General features: G+C 39.9%; 1 protein-coding gene across 1 annotated transcript in view; it reads right to left on the reverse strand.

Annotated features, from left to right (window-relative positions):
* Window positions 1–14,389, reverse strand: part of SORCS1 (sortilin related VPS10 domain containing receptor 1) — a 476,329-nt gene that overhangs the window by 106,201 nt on the left and 355,739 nt on the right. The window contains exons 7-9 of the mRNA XM_046654074.1: window positions 11,749–11,867; window positions 9,201–9,290; window positions 2,797–2,976 (exon numbers count right to left, since the gene is read on the reverse strand). Coding sequence (XP_046510030.1) covers window positions 2,797–2,976; window positions 9,201–9,290; window positions 11,749–11,867 — 389 coding nt within the window. The remainder of the gene's footprint in view (window positions 1–2,796; window positions 2,977–9,200; window positions 9,291–11,748; window positions 11,868–14,389) is intronic.

Here is a 14,389-nt window from a genome sequence, read left to right on the forward strand (position 1 = left end):
AATAACACATGGCATTTCAACAAAACACACTTAAAGTTTAAATGTTTATAAGACATTTACAAATGAGGAAAGGAATGTGGCAATTTACACTTGTTTCTAAGAAGACAACTAGTTCGTGTTAAAGAATGTCATATGGCCATGCTAATTGCAATATGGGGAGAGTAGAGACCCAAAAGAGCGGAAATGTGCTGGACATTTAAACAATGTGGGTAGATTTTAAGACTATAAGAATGGAACATTGCATTGGGGCTTAAACTCATTGGAATGTAATATTAATTATGCTACCTATAATTTGTTGAGCATTGCTGTATTTCAAGCACTGATCAGTACTTTAAGAAGATTACCTTATTTAGTCCTCAGAGAAATCCTCTCAAGTAGATACCATGCTTATATTCATATTTTAAACAAGGAAACTGAGGTTCAGAAGTTATTGGATTTGTCTCAAGAATACATACATGTGGTATAGCTAGGATTTAAATGCAGGCAGCCTGACTCCAAAATTTATACTCTAAATCACAGTTTTACCCAACATGAATTTGAAACAAAATCACCAGATTATGTAAATGTTTTCCAGAAAACACGTTCAGTTTGAGGCTGAGATATATGATACTATATTTATCTGGAACATGGGCATAAAAGGAAGTGGAAGGAACTTGTGAATGTATAAGAAAGTCTGCAGTGATTTTTTCTAAATATATACACACAAACTATGTCCTATGCTAGTCTGCCATAATTTCCATTACAAATACTTGGGCTCTAAATTGGGCATACAGTTTGTTAACATGCCTTTCTTTATACATATATACAGAGAAGTTTAGATACTAGAAGTAAAGCCCTAAGAACTCCTAAAGGAGAAGGAATACAGACAGCACTAAAAGGAATTACAATGACAGGTTTAAATTTCTTAAGTGAAATCGGTTTCTTTCTTTGACAGACTGGACATAAGTCTCTTGCTTCTCCTTATACAAACAACCTCTTGACTCAGTGAACTTAGACTCAAGCAAACGGTAGCATCATTATGACTGTACATATTTGAATCAGTTTTAGGATTTTTTTTTCAGATAGAATATAAGTATATGATTGCACTTCCAAAATTCTGAATATGTTTTTTAATGGCTCATTAAAACCCATTATAAATCCTTTACAGCACAGGATAAGACTGAGAATGGCTAAAATCCATCCCCAAATACCAGCTTTCTTTCTACCTAACTGTGCCTTAAATGGCAACTAAAGTGTTGGTGTTTGTTGATGAGGATTTTAGGCTGGTTACTTTTAAAACTGCAGATGAGAAGCAGGCTCCGAGGACTGGGATTTGCTTGCTCTTTGAGAGATATTTGCATTTGTGAAGGAAGGGGGGATGACCTTGTAGGGACCTGAAATTGGCCACCCCAGGATATGTCTCTTAGGCATCAGGACTGTTTGGGGCTGATTGCTTTTGATAAACTGGGACAGTCAGGGAGGCTCTGGGGAATGGAACTTGCCCTTGTTGGGACACATTTACATTTGTAAGGTAAATCTCTATCTGTAAAAGGTGCCTCCCTCTCTGTACCAGGAAGAAGAAGAGAGATGACCTTGTCCCTAGAAACTCTTAATGGGGAAGGCAAGAACTTAAGTTGGTTGCTGTCTGGCAATCTCATGTAACTGATTTAGGGTGGTGGCTTCTGACCTTTACTTAATCTGATTTGATTCTTGTCTAAAAGTCATGGGATCACCCAATGACCAGACCCCACCTGCACTGATACCATTTCAACGTTTTTTTCATGTTCTTTCCTTTGTCTTATAAAGAGATGACTCATATACCCATGCCTTAAAATTAGCCTTACACTCCACTCATGTTTGCAGCAGAAGCAGCAGCAGCAGCTCTGACTGCCCATGTGTCCTGTCCCCATGCCCGCGGCAGCAGCAGCTCCCCATGCCAGCAGCAGCTCTGACTGCCCATGGGTCCCATCCCCATGGCAGCAGTAGCGGGGGCAGCAGCGGCTCCTCCTGCCCATGGGCCCTGTCCCCACGCAGCAGCCTGACTGCCCATGGGTCCTGTCCCCATGATATTCCACAGTATTTTCTAGATAGAGGAGCACTGCTGCCAGATCTTGAGAGTCCAAGAAATCTTTCTTTCGACTCCTCGGCTCACCAACTCCACATCATTTGTCATGAAAGTTAACTGATCCAACATACATGATTTTATTTTGAATCCTGGTCATTTTGAGAAACAAAGAGCCATAGCTCCCGTAGGGAAGAATGGTAAACTCTACTTTTTGTCTCTCCTGCTTCTCCTCATTTAGGAGAGAAAAACCTATCAATCTTATCTCACTCATTAGCCCTCTGAGAGGATAGCAGTTAGGGAGTGGAGGTTATCTAGTTAGAAAGGTCTTCAAGTCCCATAGGAATGCCTTCTGATCCAATACAAAGATGTCATCTTTATTCTTTCTTCAGAGAGAGTGTCCACTACCCCTTTGCTCACACCCTGACACACTGTTGGCCCTTTAAGACAATTTTTCAAATTTCACACTAGGATCACTCTTGTTCAAACCCTTTAATTGTTTGACTGCTTCTCCAGACACTCTGCAAGTCTTCCAACAGTTCATGGACTGTGGACTTGGTCAAAAATAAATCCCTCCCCCAAAATGATCTATGGATTGCAAATTAACTGATAAAAATAGTCTCCAAACCCCTCCCTCTCTCAAATGGAATGAGGCCATATAAGGAATCAGTAATTAAAATGATCAGGGAAACAGCTCGTGTTGGGCCAATCCATGCACTGCAGTGACTCAGGACTACATATGCCTTGTGACATACCTCATAGAGGTCGATCATGACATTGCCCTCAGGTCCTCTGCTGCTCTGGACATTTTCCAAGGCCAGGGTGAAGTAGACACCACGGGTGTCTGAGATGTAGAGGTTGTATGTGTCATTTTGGTTCCACTCTTGCACTGCTGCAAACACTTGATTCTCATCTGTGCTGATGACGTGCATGTCCTGAGGAAAGACACAAGGAAGTGAAGCAGAAGAGTTTCATTAAGTCAACCTGGACTGCGTGCAGTGTAGCATCTAATGAGGAATACCAGAATAGGCACTTAGGCACTGTAATGGAAGATAGAGATTCTCCTTTTGCATATTTGTGAAATAATAATTAGTTAAGTGTTAATCATATGTTTCCTTTGTCACTTGTGGGGTTATGCAGTAAGGTCATGAGAAAATAGGACAGAGAGATGCTTGGTAGCTGAGTTATAATTTAATTGCCTCATTAGATAATTTGAAGAATACTTTCTCAAATATGTATGACTTTGGAGAATCAGTCATCCTGATACATTTGCCAAGCACAGACAGGGTACATGCTCAGAAGTCTTATATGGGGCAAATAGGAGGAAAAGATGAAGAGACAGAGAGAAAATAGACAAGTTCTGCATCTCTCAGTGTGATCTATGGACCAGCATCAGGGGCATCACCTGCAAGCTTATTAGATGCACAAACCTCAGGCCTCCCTAGTGAATCAAAATCTGCACTTTAATATCCCTCAGTGATTAATATGCACATTAACATTTGAGAAGCACTGTCCTAAGGCTAGGCTCTGAAACCCCAGAGGAAAAATCTCAGAGCACTAATCTCCATGTTAATGAGTGCTCAAGGACTTATCTGCTTATTTAAACTTTGAGCATTTCAGTAGGAAACCTTAAGTAAAAGAGGGAAAAAATAGTCTGCATCATTGACGATGTTTTCAGACTGGTAGTCCTGGAAGATAGAAACAATGCAAAGGTAATGAGGAGGTAGTGAGCTGATAGCCCTGGGATGGGAATTCCAAATCCTTTCTTCTCCCATTCAGAACTCCAGAGAACTGGATGCTCAGAGATAGTGGCACAGACCAAAGCTTGTAGTCTCAGACCAAGGCTTGCTGTCTTCTGTAGGGGATGCCTGCTCAAATGCTCTTGGTAGCTTTTCACCCTTTGCCCAAGGCAGTAGATATTGGTGTAACTTTCAAAAAGCAAAAGTCAAAACGAAACAAAACAGAATTACACATAAGCACAAAGGTAGAAGAAAAACATGGAAAGATTCTTGGCCTTTGTCTGTTTTAGTACTTAAATCTTCTCAGATGGTTCTACCTAACTTATAACCTAAATTTCTCATTGTAATATAGGCCCATGTTCTCTCAATCAATCAATCAACAACTCAGCTCTGACTCTGCTTTAGACATATGGGAATGAGTCTCTCCCTCCTCTTTAGCCTTGATCATAGTGAACTCATGTGAACAAAGAAGGAACCCTTATCCAAAGGGTTCCATAGCCCTTACCCCTACTCAGGCCTTACATGCCATACTCTAGAGTTTGATAATGTTGTTGTAGAAAGAATCCAGAGGGGGGAAGCCAAAAATAAGACCTGCTCATGAATTCGACGTGATCAATAATGTAAACTAAGGTTTATTTATACTAAACTAAGGTTTAGCATAAAAATTGGCCGTGTCTTGTATCTTCCCAATGCCTATTTATGTTTCTTCTTGCAATCGTAGCCTGATGTTCTTTGAAAAGCATGCTCATCTTTCTTAGACAAATTTTCTCCCAATATTCAGTCTTTGCTGCTTTCTTCCACTCGCAGCACCAGAAGTGAGCTTGTAAACCTAGCATTCAAAAAATTCAATTTCCCTGATGATAGTGATTGGATCAATGATGGCTAGGTGACCCAAGCAAAGTCAGTAAGACATGATTCTAGAATGACTGTCGAATAATTAGAGAGAGAGAGAGAGAGAGAGAAATATCTTACTATTAGTTTGTAAGCAATCAGAATAAAAAAAAAATGTCTATTTATGATGGACACATATCTTGGAGGCAGGGAATAAAGCCAATCCCAAAAAAGTGGGCTAAAAAGGTGGAGAGAGCGAGCCCAAATTCTGTAACATTCTTTGAGTCTTTGAATGTGCCTATCTAAGAAACCTTCCCACCTGTACCTTTTCAGTTAGACAGCACAGCAGAGCAAAACGGTTAAAAGAACGGACTTTGAAGTAAAACTACTTAAGTTCAAATCCCGGCTCTGTAACTTAGCTGTATGAACTGAACTCTGTGCCTCAGAATTTCTACCTGCAAAATAGAGATAATAGGATGCCGTCCACGGAGTTGTGGGGATTAAATCAGTTAGTAAGTGTTCAGCATGTATAACAGTGCCTGGCACTTAGCTTCTGCTCTGTACATGCTAGCTATTTTCAGTTAAGCAAGCCCTTAAATCCCCTTTGTTGATGAAGCAAGGCTGATTTGGCCTTTCTGTTCATTGCAAATCGTAGGGTGCTAACTAATATACTCAACAAAAAGTGATTCATCCAAATGTTTTGTTTCTTTCTAATGGAGGGAATTAGCTGTGGAAATCAGCCCAAGGCCATTCATTTATGGAGAGCCAAACCTTCACTGCCCTCCCTGCCCCCCTCCCCCGGTTTCCTATAGGACAAAGATCAAAATCCTTACCCGGGCATCTACAATCCTCAAACAACTATTCCCAATTCATGTTTCCTTCCTTGTCAGCAGGATGTAGCATCATCCCTGAATTCAAGTTAAAATATTTCAGCACTAACCTGGTCCCTGCATCACTAATTTCCACCTCTGTGGCTTTGGAGCGAATTTGTGTACTGGTAAACGTCTGAGGCCTGGGTCACAGTAGAGAGCTCCTTAAATAATCCTAGGGGCTAGAGTAAACCCTCTGTACTGTCCCAGATCACTCAAACCTTTATTTGGTAGATGTGGAACTGAAAACACAGATGCATCAAGTGTTTAAGTCACTTAAAAAAACAGTCATACAACAAAACCAGATTAAAATGGCCATCTCTAGATAAGGGTCAAGATCAGATTTCTTTCCACATAATCTAACTACATTGAACAGACTTTTTAAAAATTATGTTGGTCTTAAATATTTTAATTGAAACATTTAACATATTTAAATATCATCTCTCTTTTTTCTTCTTGTCTATATCTTCCTCTATGAGGAAAATATGCTCTTTTTCCCAAAATGGCACTTTATGTTGAATGCTTATACTGAGACAGAATTTTAGACCAAGAAGTGATCTTTGAGATCTTCTACTAGAGCATTGTCCGAAGTCTGTTCCATAGGACACCAGCATTATTGGATTTTAATATATTTTTTTAAAAAAATGGATCCCTTTGTAAAATGTTTGGATTAATGCTGAATTATCTAGCTTTCTTGCTTGCAGGTCATCCTAGATCCTTCAACATACCAGTGAGTTACTGTTACTCTCTAGGCAAGGAACACGGAATGAAGTTCATATCTTTTTTTAAACTTATTTGATCATAGAACCAAATTTTCATGAACCATCTCTAAAGACATTTTATTCTGAGTAACACACTTGAGAAAATATTGTTGTGAATCTAAGCTCCTTATTTTAAAAGTGTGAAAAAAAAAAGAGAGAGAGAGAGAGAGAGAGAGAAATTGATAAACCAGCCCAAGGTTTCCAAACAGGTTGGTGACAGATCTAGGTCCGGAATTTGGGTCTCCCGCCACAAATCAAGCAGCCTTTGTACCACACACATCCCAGTTCACATCCATCTTCTACCACACAGACAACTAGATCCACACGAATAATAATATTACCTTGCTTTTATAGAGTATCTGTCCTCCAAAACACTCAAAGCACTTTCATATGTATTGCCTCATTTATCTCACTTGAGTAGCCCAGAATGAGCTCCAAGTAAGTTAAGGGAAGGAAACTGTCACTATGTGTCCCTGTCTGGAGGGCCTCGTGCTTTTAATGGCAACAGCAATATTAAAATCTCCCCATCCCCATCTCTGATCAGTTTTACAATTATATTAAATCGTTCTTTTGACATAGCTCAGGGTAACCATGGTCTTTCAAGAGCTGAGACAATGGCAATGGATGACTAAAGAAAATTGGAGCATGAAAGCGCTGGTTCGTCTTAATTCCTTTGGCGGGCATGAAGCTTTGTTCTTTTCCAGCCACAGCCACCTTGGCTTTGATAGAAGGCCATGAAATATATTCACCCTTGCCACGGACCACTCCACCCAAGCTGGGGCTTCTCTTTGAAGGTGTAATGGGATTATAATGAGGCATCTCATTGCCTTAAATAACAAACACCCACTTGGACCAAGTAGTACATTTATTTGCTATACTGGCTCCTATTTTTCTGGGAACAAGCTAAATTAATCACTGCATTCTACCCTCAGACCTCAGATGAGGCTGAGTAATGGAACGTGCTTATCTGAGAGAGCAGGGGGAGGGGACAGACACCCAATTTAGGTTCAAAGTAAAACTTTTCCTTTCAGATTGGCTAGATGCCACTGGGGGCGACAGTCAACAGTGATGTGTGTGATGGATATGAACAAGCAATGCAAAGCGTGTGGTTCCTAATGCCAGCACAGGCCCAAAGACATCTCTTTGATTTTAAACTACCGTTTCTGGGGTTGCTTAGGTCAATGGAACTTCTTTTCCTGATGCCACTCAGTCCGTCAAAATTTGGGGTGGGGGTACTGCTATCTTTTAATCGTAGAATCTATTAATTTATTTCAAGGGAAGAAAAGTACGATATAAAGAACTCCAGTTTGGGAGTCAGGAGACTTGAGTTCTACCCTCAATTCTGTGGCAAACAGGATTTGATTTTGCTAAAACTTATTCCACTCAAACATTATATTCCCAAGAGCAAGCATGAGATGAGTGACTTGAAGCTGCTGCTTCCTGATTTGGTCTCAATTCCCATATGCCTCCTGAACAAGAGCATCTCACTGAATTGAGCATAATTCTTATTTTTAAAGGTGTAAATCTTGCAACCCAACTACTTCATTTGTTGGTCAATCAAAGAAACGGCAAATTCACTTCACCACTCGGGGGAAAAAACCAAGCTCTGTTGGACTTACTGAGGTAACATGACCATCTCCTTCATAGACCTTCTTAAAAGATTCTCAAGGATAATTTTAACAACCCTCAGCTTTCCTTTTATATACTGACTTTACCCAGTTCTCATCTAAAGAAGATCTCCAATGTTGTAAGTACTTGTCTTTTTGGAAAACACTTTAAGCCAAATCAAGAGCAAGGGGCATTTAAATATATAAAGGCACGGACATACAGTTCTGGGCAATTACCACTGTCGTTAATCTCTTAGCAGCTGAAAATAATAATAACTACTAAGATGGATATAGCTCTTCAGAGTTAATAGTGCAATTTAATGTGTGTTATTACTTCTAATGGGCTGAGGTTTACGTCCCACCTCTCACTATGCTAGGGTTAGGGGCAGAGTGATGGTCAAGATGGAGAATTCCGCTGCAGAAGCCAGAGCAATTAGCTACCATTTGCTCTCCTGGGAGAAGAGATCTGCTATGCTCTTGTGCTGTATTTATCACAGGATTTTCTGGACAACCAGCCGATGTTGGTCCAAGACAGCATATGAGAAAGTCATGAAAACTCAATCAAAAAAGTTCTTTATGTTCTCTGTTCAACCCAAAGGTTTCAAATATGAGATATAACTATATTTAAACCTACAGAGTCCCCTTCTTTCAGCCACACACATCTCCCTTGCTCTAAGATCAAGGCATAATACATAATTTCTGCCCACTTAAAATACATCACAATGGCAGTAAGACGGCAAACCCACAGCTTTGCGCTCCTAAGTCAGTTTGACCTCCACTAGGTGGCGCTCCATATTAACGCAGTTCTTCAGTGTTTATGGAACGATCCCGGGACAGCAGTTGCTGAGTCTTTATCTGCCACTATTTTCAAAGGAGTATGCCTTTGGAGAAATCTAAAAAATTAGCTGTGCCTCAAAACTAAAGACAACCAGTCTCATAAGTTCCATTGAGAGAGAAAGCAAACGTTGGATGCCATATAATGCTGCATCACATCTCAGTAAACTGATAACCATAAAATGGTATAGAAATATATCACACCTGTTGCACTGATATATACCATGTATCCAAAGCATATTTTATGTCTAGCTAGAAAATATTCTTGTCCTAATACATACTGCTTAAAAATCTTTACTACTGAAAAGCAAAAGTAAATCAGTTACCAATTTATTCAGATGCTGCTATAGCAAGAATTCCAGGGGACTGGAGGAGAAAACGAACTTGAGAAACAGAGATGGGGGATAAAAGAAATAAATGACTACAAGAGACTGAAAGGATCCTTAGGAAATGGGGTGAAAGTGGGAATACGTGAATCAGAGGAAATATTGAAATGAAGACATCAATTCAGGTCATACCTTGGGCAAAGCATATTTGGGCAGCTTCATTTGCGCAAATGCATTCCTTCGGTAGGACACGTAGTAATGTGGCCGTCCTCCTGATGTCAGCTGGATCATAAACACAAAGGTTGTAAAAGGAGCTACTATAACAGTTACGGGTCATAGAAGAAGAGCCACTGAATGGAAGTGGGTAGACGCCCACACAACAACATGAATGACTATTGTCAACAAGAGTAAAGAATTGGCGTTCAATTCAAAAACAACTTATACAGCATATGTGAGTTGGTCAGAGGCCCAAACTGAACCCACTGGACAAAAAAAAATTCTTCAATTTGCACTGTGGCTCAGAAGCCAGGAAACATTTTCCGTTATTATTTTTTTTAATGACACAAGCCTCAGGGTATATCGGCTCAATGTGCAACAGCAGCCCAGCTCTCTAGCCCCATAGCCATATAAACAGGTCCCCATGCCACAGGAAAAAGAAATGGTCCAGGTCAAACAGTGGCAGAACTGGACCCTCACATCTCTGGGCACTAAATTCCAGCTTGGTGCTGTCACATTGATGACTGTGAGCAGGTCCCGCACACAGCATTGCTGATGACGTGTTCGACAGAAAGCCAAACCAGGATCGTGGTCCAAAACCACTCCAGAGCTCTGTCTTCCAGAATAGGATTGTGGGCCACCTCTTCAAGTTTGTCCAGGATGCATAGTCCCATGAAACCCCTGGGTGTGAGGGAGGGTGAGAAGAGGTGTGGTCCCCACCTCAGCATGAGCACCATCTGGTGCAGAGTCAAGGGCTCCACTGCCAATCTCTCTCTCTCCTTTGCAGCCACTTTTTTTCCCTTGCTTCACTGAGATATTATGACATATAACATATGTAAGTTTAAGGTTGTACAATGCGATGATTTGATACACATATATATTGTGAAATGATTACCACAATAAAGTTAGTTAACACCTCCATCCCTTCATTTCACTATGATTTGTGTGTGTGTGTGGTAATAACATTTAAGATCCACTCTCTTAACAACTTTCAAGTATGTAATACAGTATTGTTTATTATAGTCACCATACTGTACATTAGATTTCCAGAACTTATTCTTCTTACAGGTGGATGATTGTAACCTTTGACCAACATCTCTCCATTTCTCCCACGCCCTAGCCCCTGGCAACCACCATTCTACTTTCGGTTTCTATGAGTTTGTGTAGCTACTCTTAACCCATATAAATACCTGGAGTTTGAATGTTAGAAGGTGTTTGCATACTCAGAATGTCAACAAATGCTTTGGGAGAATATTCATCAGACACATAAAAATGTGGCTGGAAATGACCATATTCACCATTTTGTGGGCAGATCACCTCTTAGTGCTAGTGATGGATTACAGGATCACGTTCCTAGTGGCCTGGGTAGAAGATATGTGAAACTCTAAACGCAGAATTGATTCTAATTTTAAGTCATATATGTGGATTATAAATTGTTATTTGAAAACAGAAAAGGTTCGTAGGAGCAACACTAATAGAGAAATGAATTATAGATAGAACCAATATGTGTAACCATTTTAATGTCACTTGATAATTTGATGCTTAAGTTATTCAGAGTACTCATTGCTCATTTCCTTGAAGAAAAAGGAAATGTCTGTGTGTGTGTGTGTGTGTGTGTGTGTAATCATTTGTGAAACATTTTAAAAGTACATAGGCTGATATTAGGCATTTTGAACATCTGCTTCCTCAAAACATGGAATTAAATATTTTAAATTATTGCTTTCTAAATAAATAGTGTCTAGAATGTGTCTCAATCACAGTGAAATTATACATGTGTCTATATATATATAAACTGTTTAGCAATTGTACCTTTGTCATTTTTAACATGGAAAGCAATAACCAAATTTTTAAATGCCTGTCCAAAGAAGCCTAAAATTTTCCTTAAATGCTAAAAAGCAGCAAAGCATACTTGCTCCCTGTGTCTTCTAACCACTCAGGAAATTTCAGCTTCTCAAATTGTTTCCCACTCTCTCTGGAGGTGAAAAACTTGTCTGAATACATCTCATGTAAATTCTCTTTATCCCAATCACAGTCAGTGCATGACAATAATGGCTGATTACTCTCCACCTCGCCTTTGCCTCCCACCACCTCCAGCCTCCTCACAGCTTCTTGTTCCCACCTGTCTCTCTATTTTTAAGGTGGGTTGGGGAGGAGGCTGATTGGCTGACCATTCTCCTGATGGGAAGACATTGACATATCTGCTCAGTGCTGTCGAAGACTGCTGGGAGCTTCTTTGAATGCATATGAGGGGTATGAATGGAAGTGTGCCTCATTCTGAGACAACCTTAATACTCTAAGCAGTGCCTCAGGACTCCGTGTTGATAAGGTCCTCCAGACAGTACCCAGAGGAACTAATTAATATTCTGTTAGTGTAGAAGCTCCTTTTGTTGAAAAGATAATGCTTTTCTTTCTTTCTTCCTTTTTTACTCTTATGGGAGTGTAAGCAAGCAAAAGGGACTGCATTAGGGACAGAAACAGGGAAGAGAAGTGTCTGAGACAATCAGTAGAAGTGGATCTTTCATACCTGAACAAACACATAATCATCCTGGACAATCAGAGAGTCTGGGTCAATGTAGCCTGGGAAAGGTTTATGTCTGTTGGCCTCTGTGCAGTTCTGCATTCGGCAAGTTAGATACTGGGAATCTGAAAAGAAAAAATGGGAGTGGCGGGTGATATACACACAGAGTATTAGAGTCAGACTGGACGTTTTCTATTTCCCTTGCTATCTCCAATCTGTAAACAAATCTCACATTCTTTGTTAGCTACATTACTGTTATCATTATCATGTTAAAATTATTATGAGTATTATTTTACTCACTTGCTAACAATACCACCACCACCATCATCTCCCAGTGCCTCCACCAACTCTTGCCATCCTAGAAAACTAAATTCTTATTAATTTTTCCTCTCCCAAACCCAAATGAAAATATTTTCAAAAACTGGCAATAATATTTGTGCTTTCATAGTTATTTTTTTCTCATTCATAGGCTTTACCTCTACACTTTGACCTTTGACTGACAAATAGGGAAACACACACATACATGCAATCATCCCATGCTAGAAGCGCTGTTGTTATAAATAAGAGGGTTCTATGTCGAGATATTTTTCTTCTACTACTAATTAGAAGGATAACACGGTAGAGAGGAGAATCTTGAGTCAAAATCTGCTCTCATTTTATAGATGAGTAAACTAAGACCCTGAATCTCACCTGAGACGGTGCAGCAGACAATAAACGCATCAGTGATAATATCTCTTACACAGATTTGATCCGTATTGTTGGAAGCCAATATTGTAGTAGGGAGGCTGTCCTGTTTTTCAACCATGCCTACTCTGCCCTCTCCACTAATCAGATGTTAATTCTTACTTAAAATTATCCTTTTGCCTCCTGCATTTAGAGTAAATTCAAACCCTCCACCACCTATCACTCCAATCCCCCCTCATTCTAATCTCTTCTTCTCTCCCTGGGATTTTTTTAATCTGGCCTACTTTATGTTCAGAAATTTGGCCAAACTTTCTACCACTTAAGAGACTTTCATTTGTATTCCCTCTGCCTAAAATGCCCCTCCTCATTATTCCCAAGGAAGGTTCTAGATTTCAGCTCACTATTATTTCTGAGGGTCTTCAGTGATTACTTTTGACCACACATTACCCTGTTAATTCCCTTCATGGAATTTATCACAATCTAAAATTCCCCTGTTCCTTATTCATTCCTCCTTCCCATTAAAATATAATCTTCATGAAGACAGAGACATCTTTTGCTGTTGTTCTCTGCTGTACTCCTAGGGTCTAACATCATTCCTGGCATATAGTAGCCAGTAAATAAATAAATATTCATTGGAACATGCCTCTTCATTGGTATATATCTTTTCAAATGAAAAGGAAGTTATTTCACTTTTTTTCAATGCCTAATAAGTGCTGAGTTTGACTTTATGACATCAGAGATGTATGCAGAAATCCACTCTTACAAAGGAAAAAAATGAGGAGATGATTATTTACATGAAATGAAGGTGGGCAATAGTGAGTCGAGTTGGATATAAGGATTCACTAATGACTTCCCTCAAGGAAATTTCCAGGACCATCTTTCCTTAAGGAACTTGAGTACATCTGTATTCTACCAGGAGCACCACTAGGGGGCAGCACGCACATTTGCTCCATATGACCAACCACTGATGTATTTATTGATAAGCTCTCAGGAGACTAATGGAGGAGAGCTTTAACAACAATCTTCCTCCATCTGGCTGCCAACGGTGGGGACAAACGGGGCTAGCTTTCAAGTACTTTAACCCTTCTAGTTCTGGTGATACCACCTCCAAAGATACACTAAAGAAGAGCCTTCTACTCACTCTTCCCTATCTCCTTTTTCAGACATTCTTACAATTCGATTTTAGGGCATACCTCAAGATCTTTCTCCTTGAAAACAATTTCTGGGACTCGTTGCTTCCCAGATTGGTCCTCCCCCATAATATACACAATCTTTACCTCACAATTTCACCCTCCATCAGACCCTTTTACAACTTTTAGTTGACTTCTCTTTTGCAAAAGGTAGCTTGGGGTCATGGTAAGAATGGAGATTGGTGACTATGAGACCTGGCTGGAGTTCTGTTGTGGTCACCACTAGCTGCAAGGAATTCCCTTCATCTTCCTGAGTCTTGCCACCCTCATCCATGAAACAGAGATGCCAATGTCAACTATCTTGTAGTTTGTTTCTAAGAATTAACTGAAATAAGATATATGCTAAATGTTTTGAAATTTAAACTTGCACAAACGTCAGTTGTTATTATCACTAATGATAATATTCCTGTTTTCTCTTCGGCTACCTTTCACAATTATTAGATCAGTTTGGGACACATAGTAGGTTCTTAAAAAGACTGGTTAAACTGAATTTGAGTATTCCAGTTCCATTTATGTATCAGGTACTGCTGGTGACCTGTCCAATACTCATTCCTCCCTGTGTCTTTCCTAGAAATGCCAATACTAGATCTGTCACCTTATTCTTCCTCCAGGTAACTCAGAAGTTCCCATACGCAAAGATTAATCCTCTTGGGTCTATGCCCACTCAAGGTCTTTCTACTCCCCTAGCCATTGGTTGGTTAAGTAAAGTGCATTTAAACCCAGTTCTAGTGAGAAGTGAAGGAGGTCTTTTAAGGGGCGTCAGGGATGTACCA

This window comes from Equus quagga, chromosome 2, assembly GCF_021613505.1.
Source record: "Equus quagga isolate Etosha38 chromosome 2, UCLA_HA_Equagga_1.0, whole genome shotgun sequence".
Lineage (NCBI taxonomy): Eukaryota > Metazoa > Chordata > Mammalia > Perissodactyla > Equidae > Equus > Equus quagga.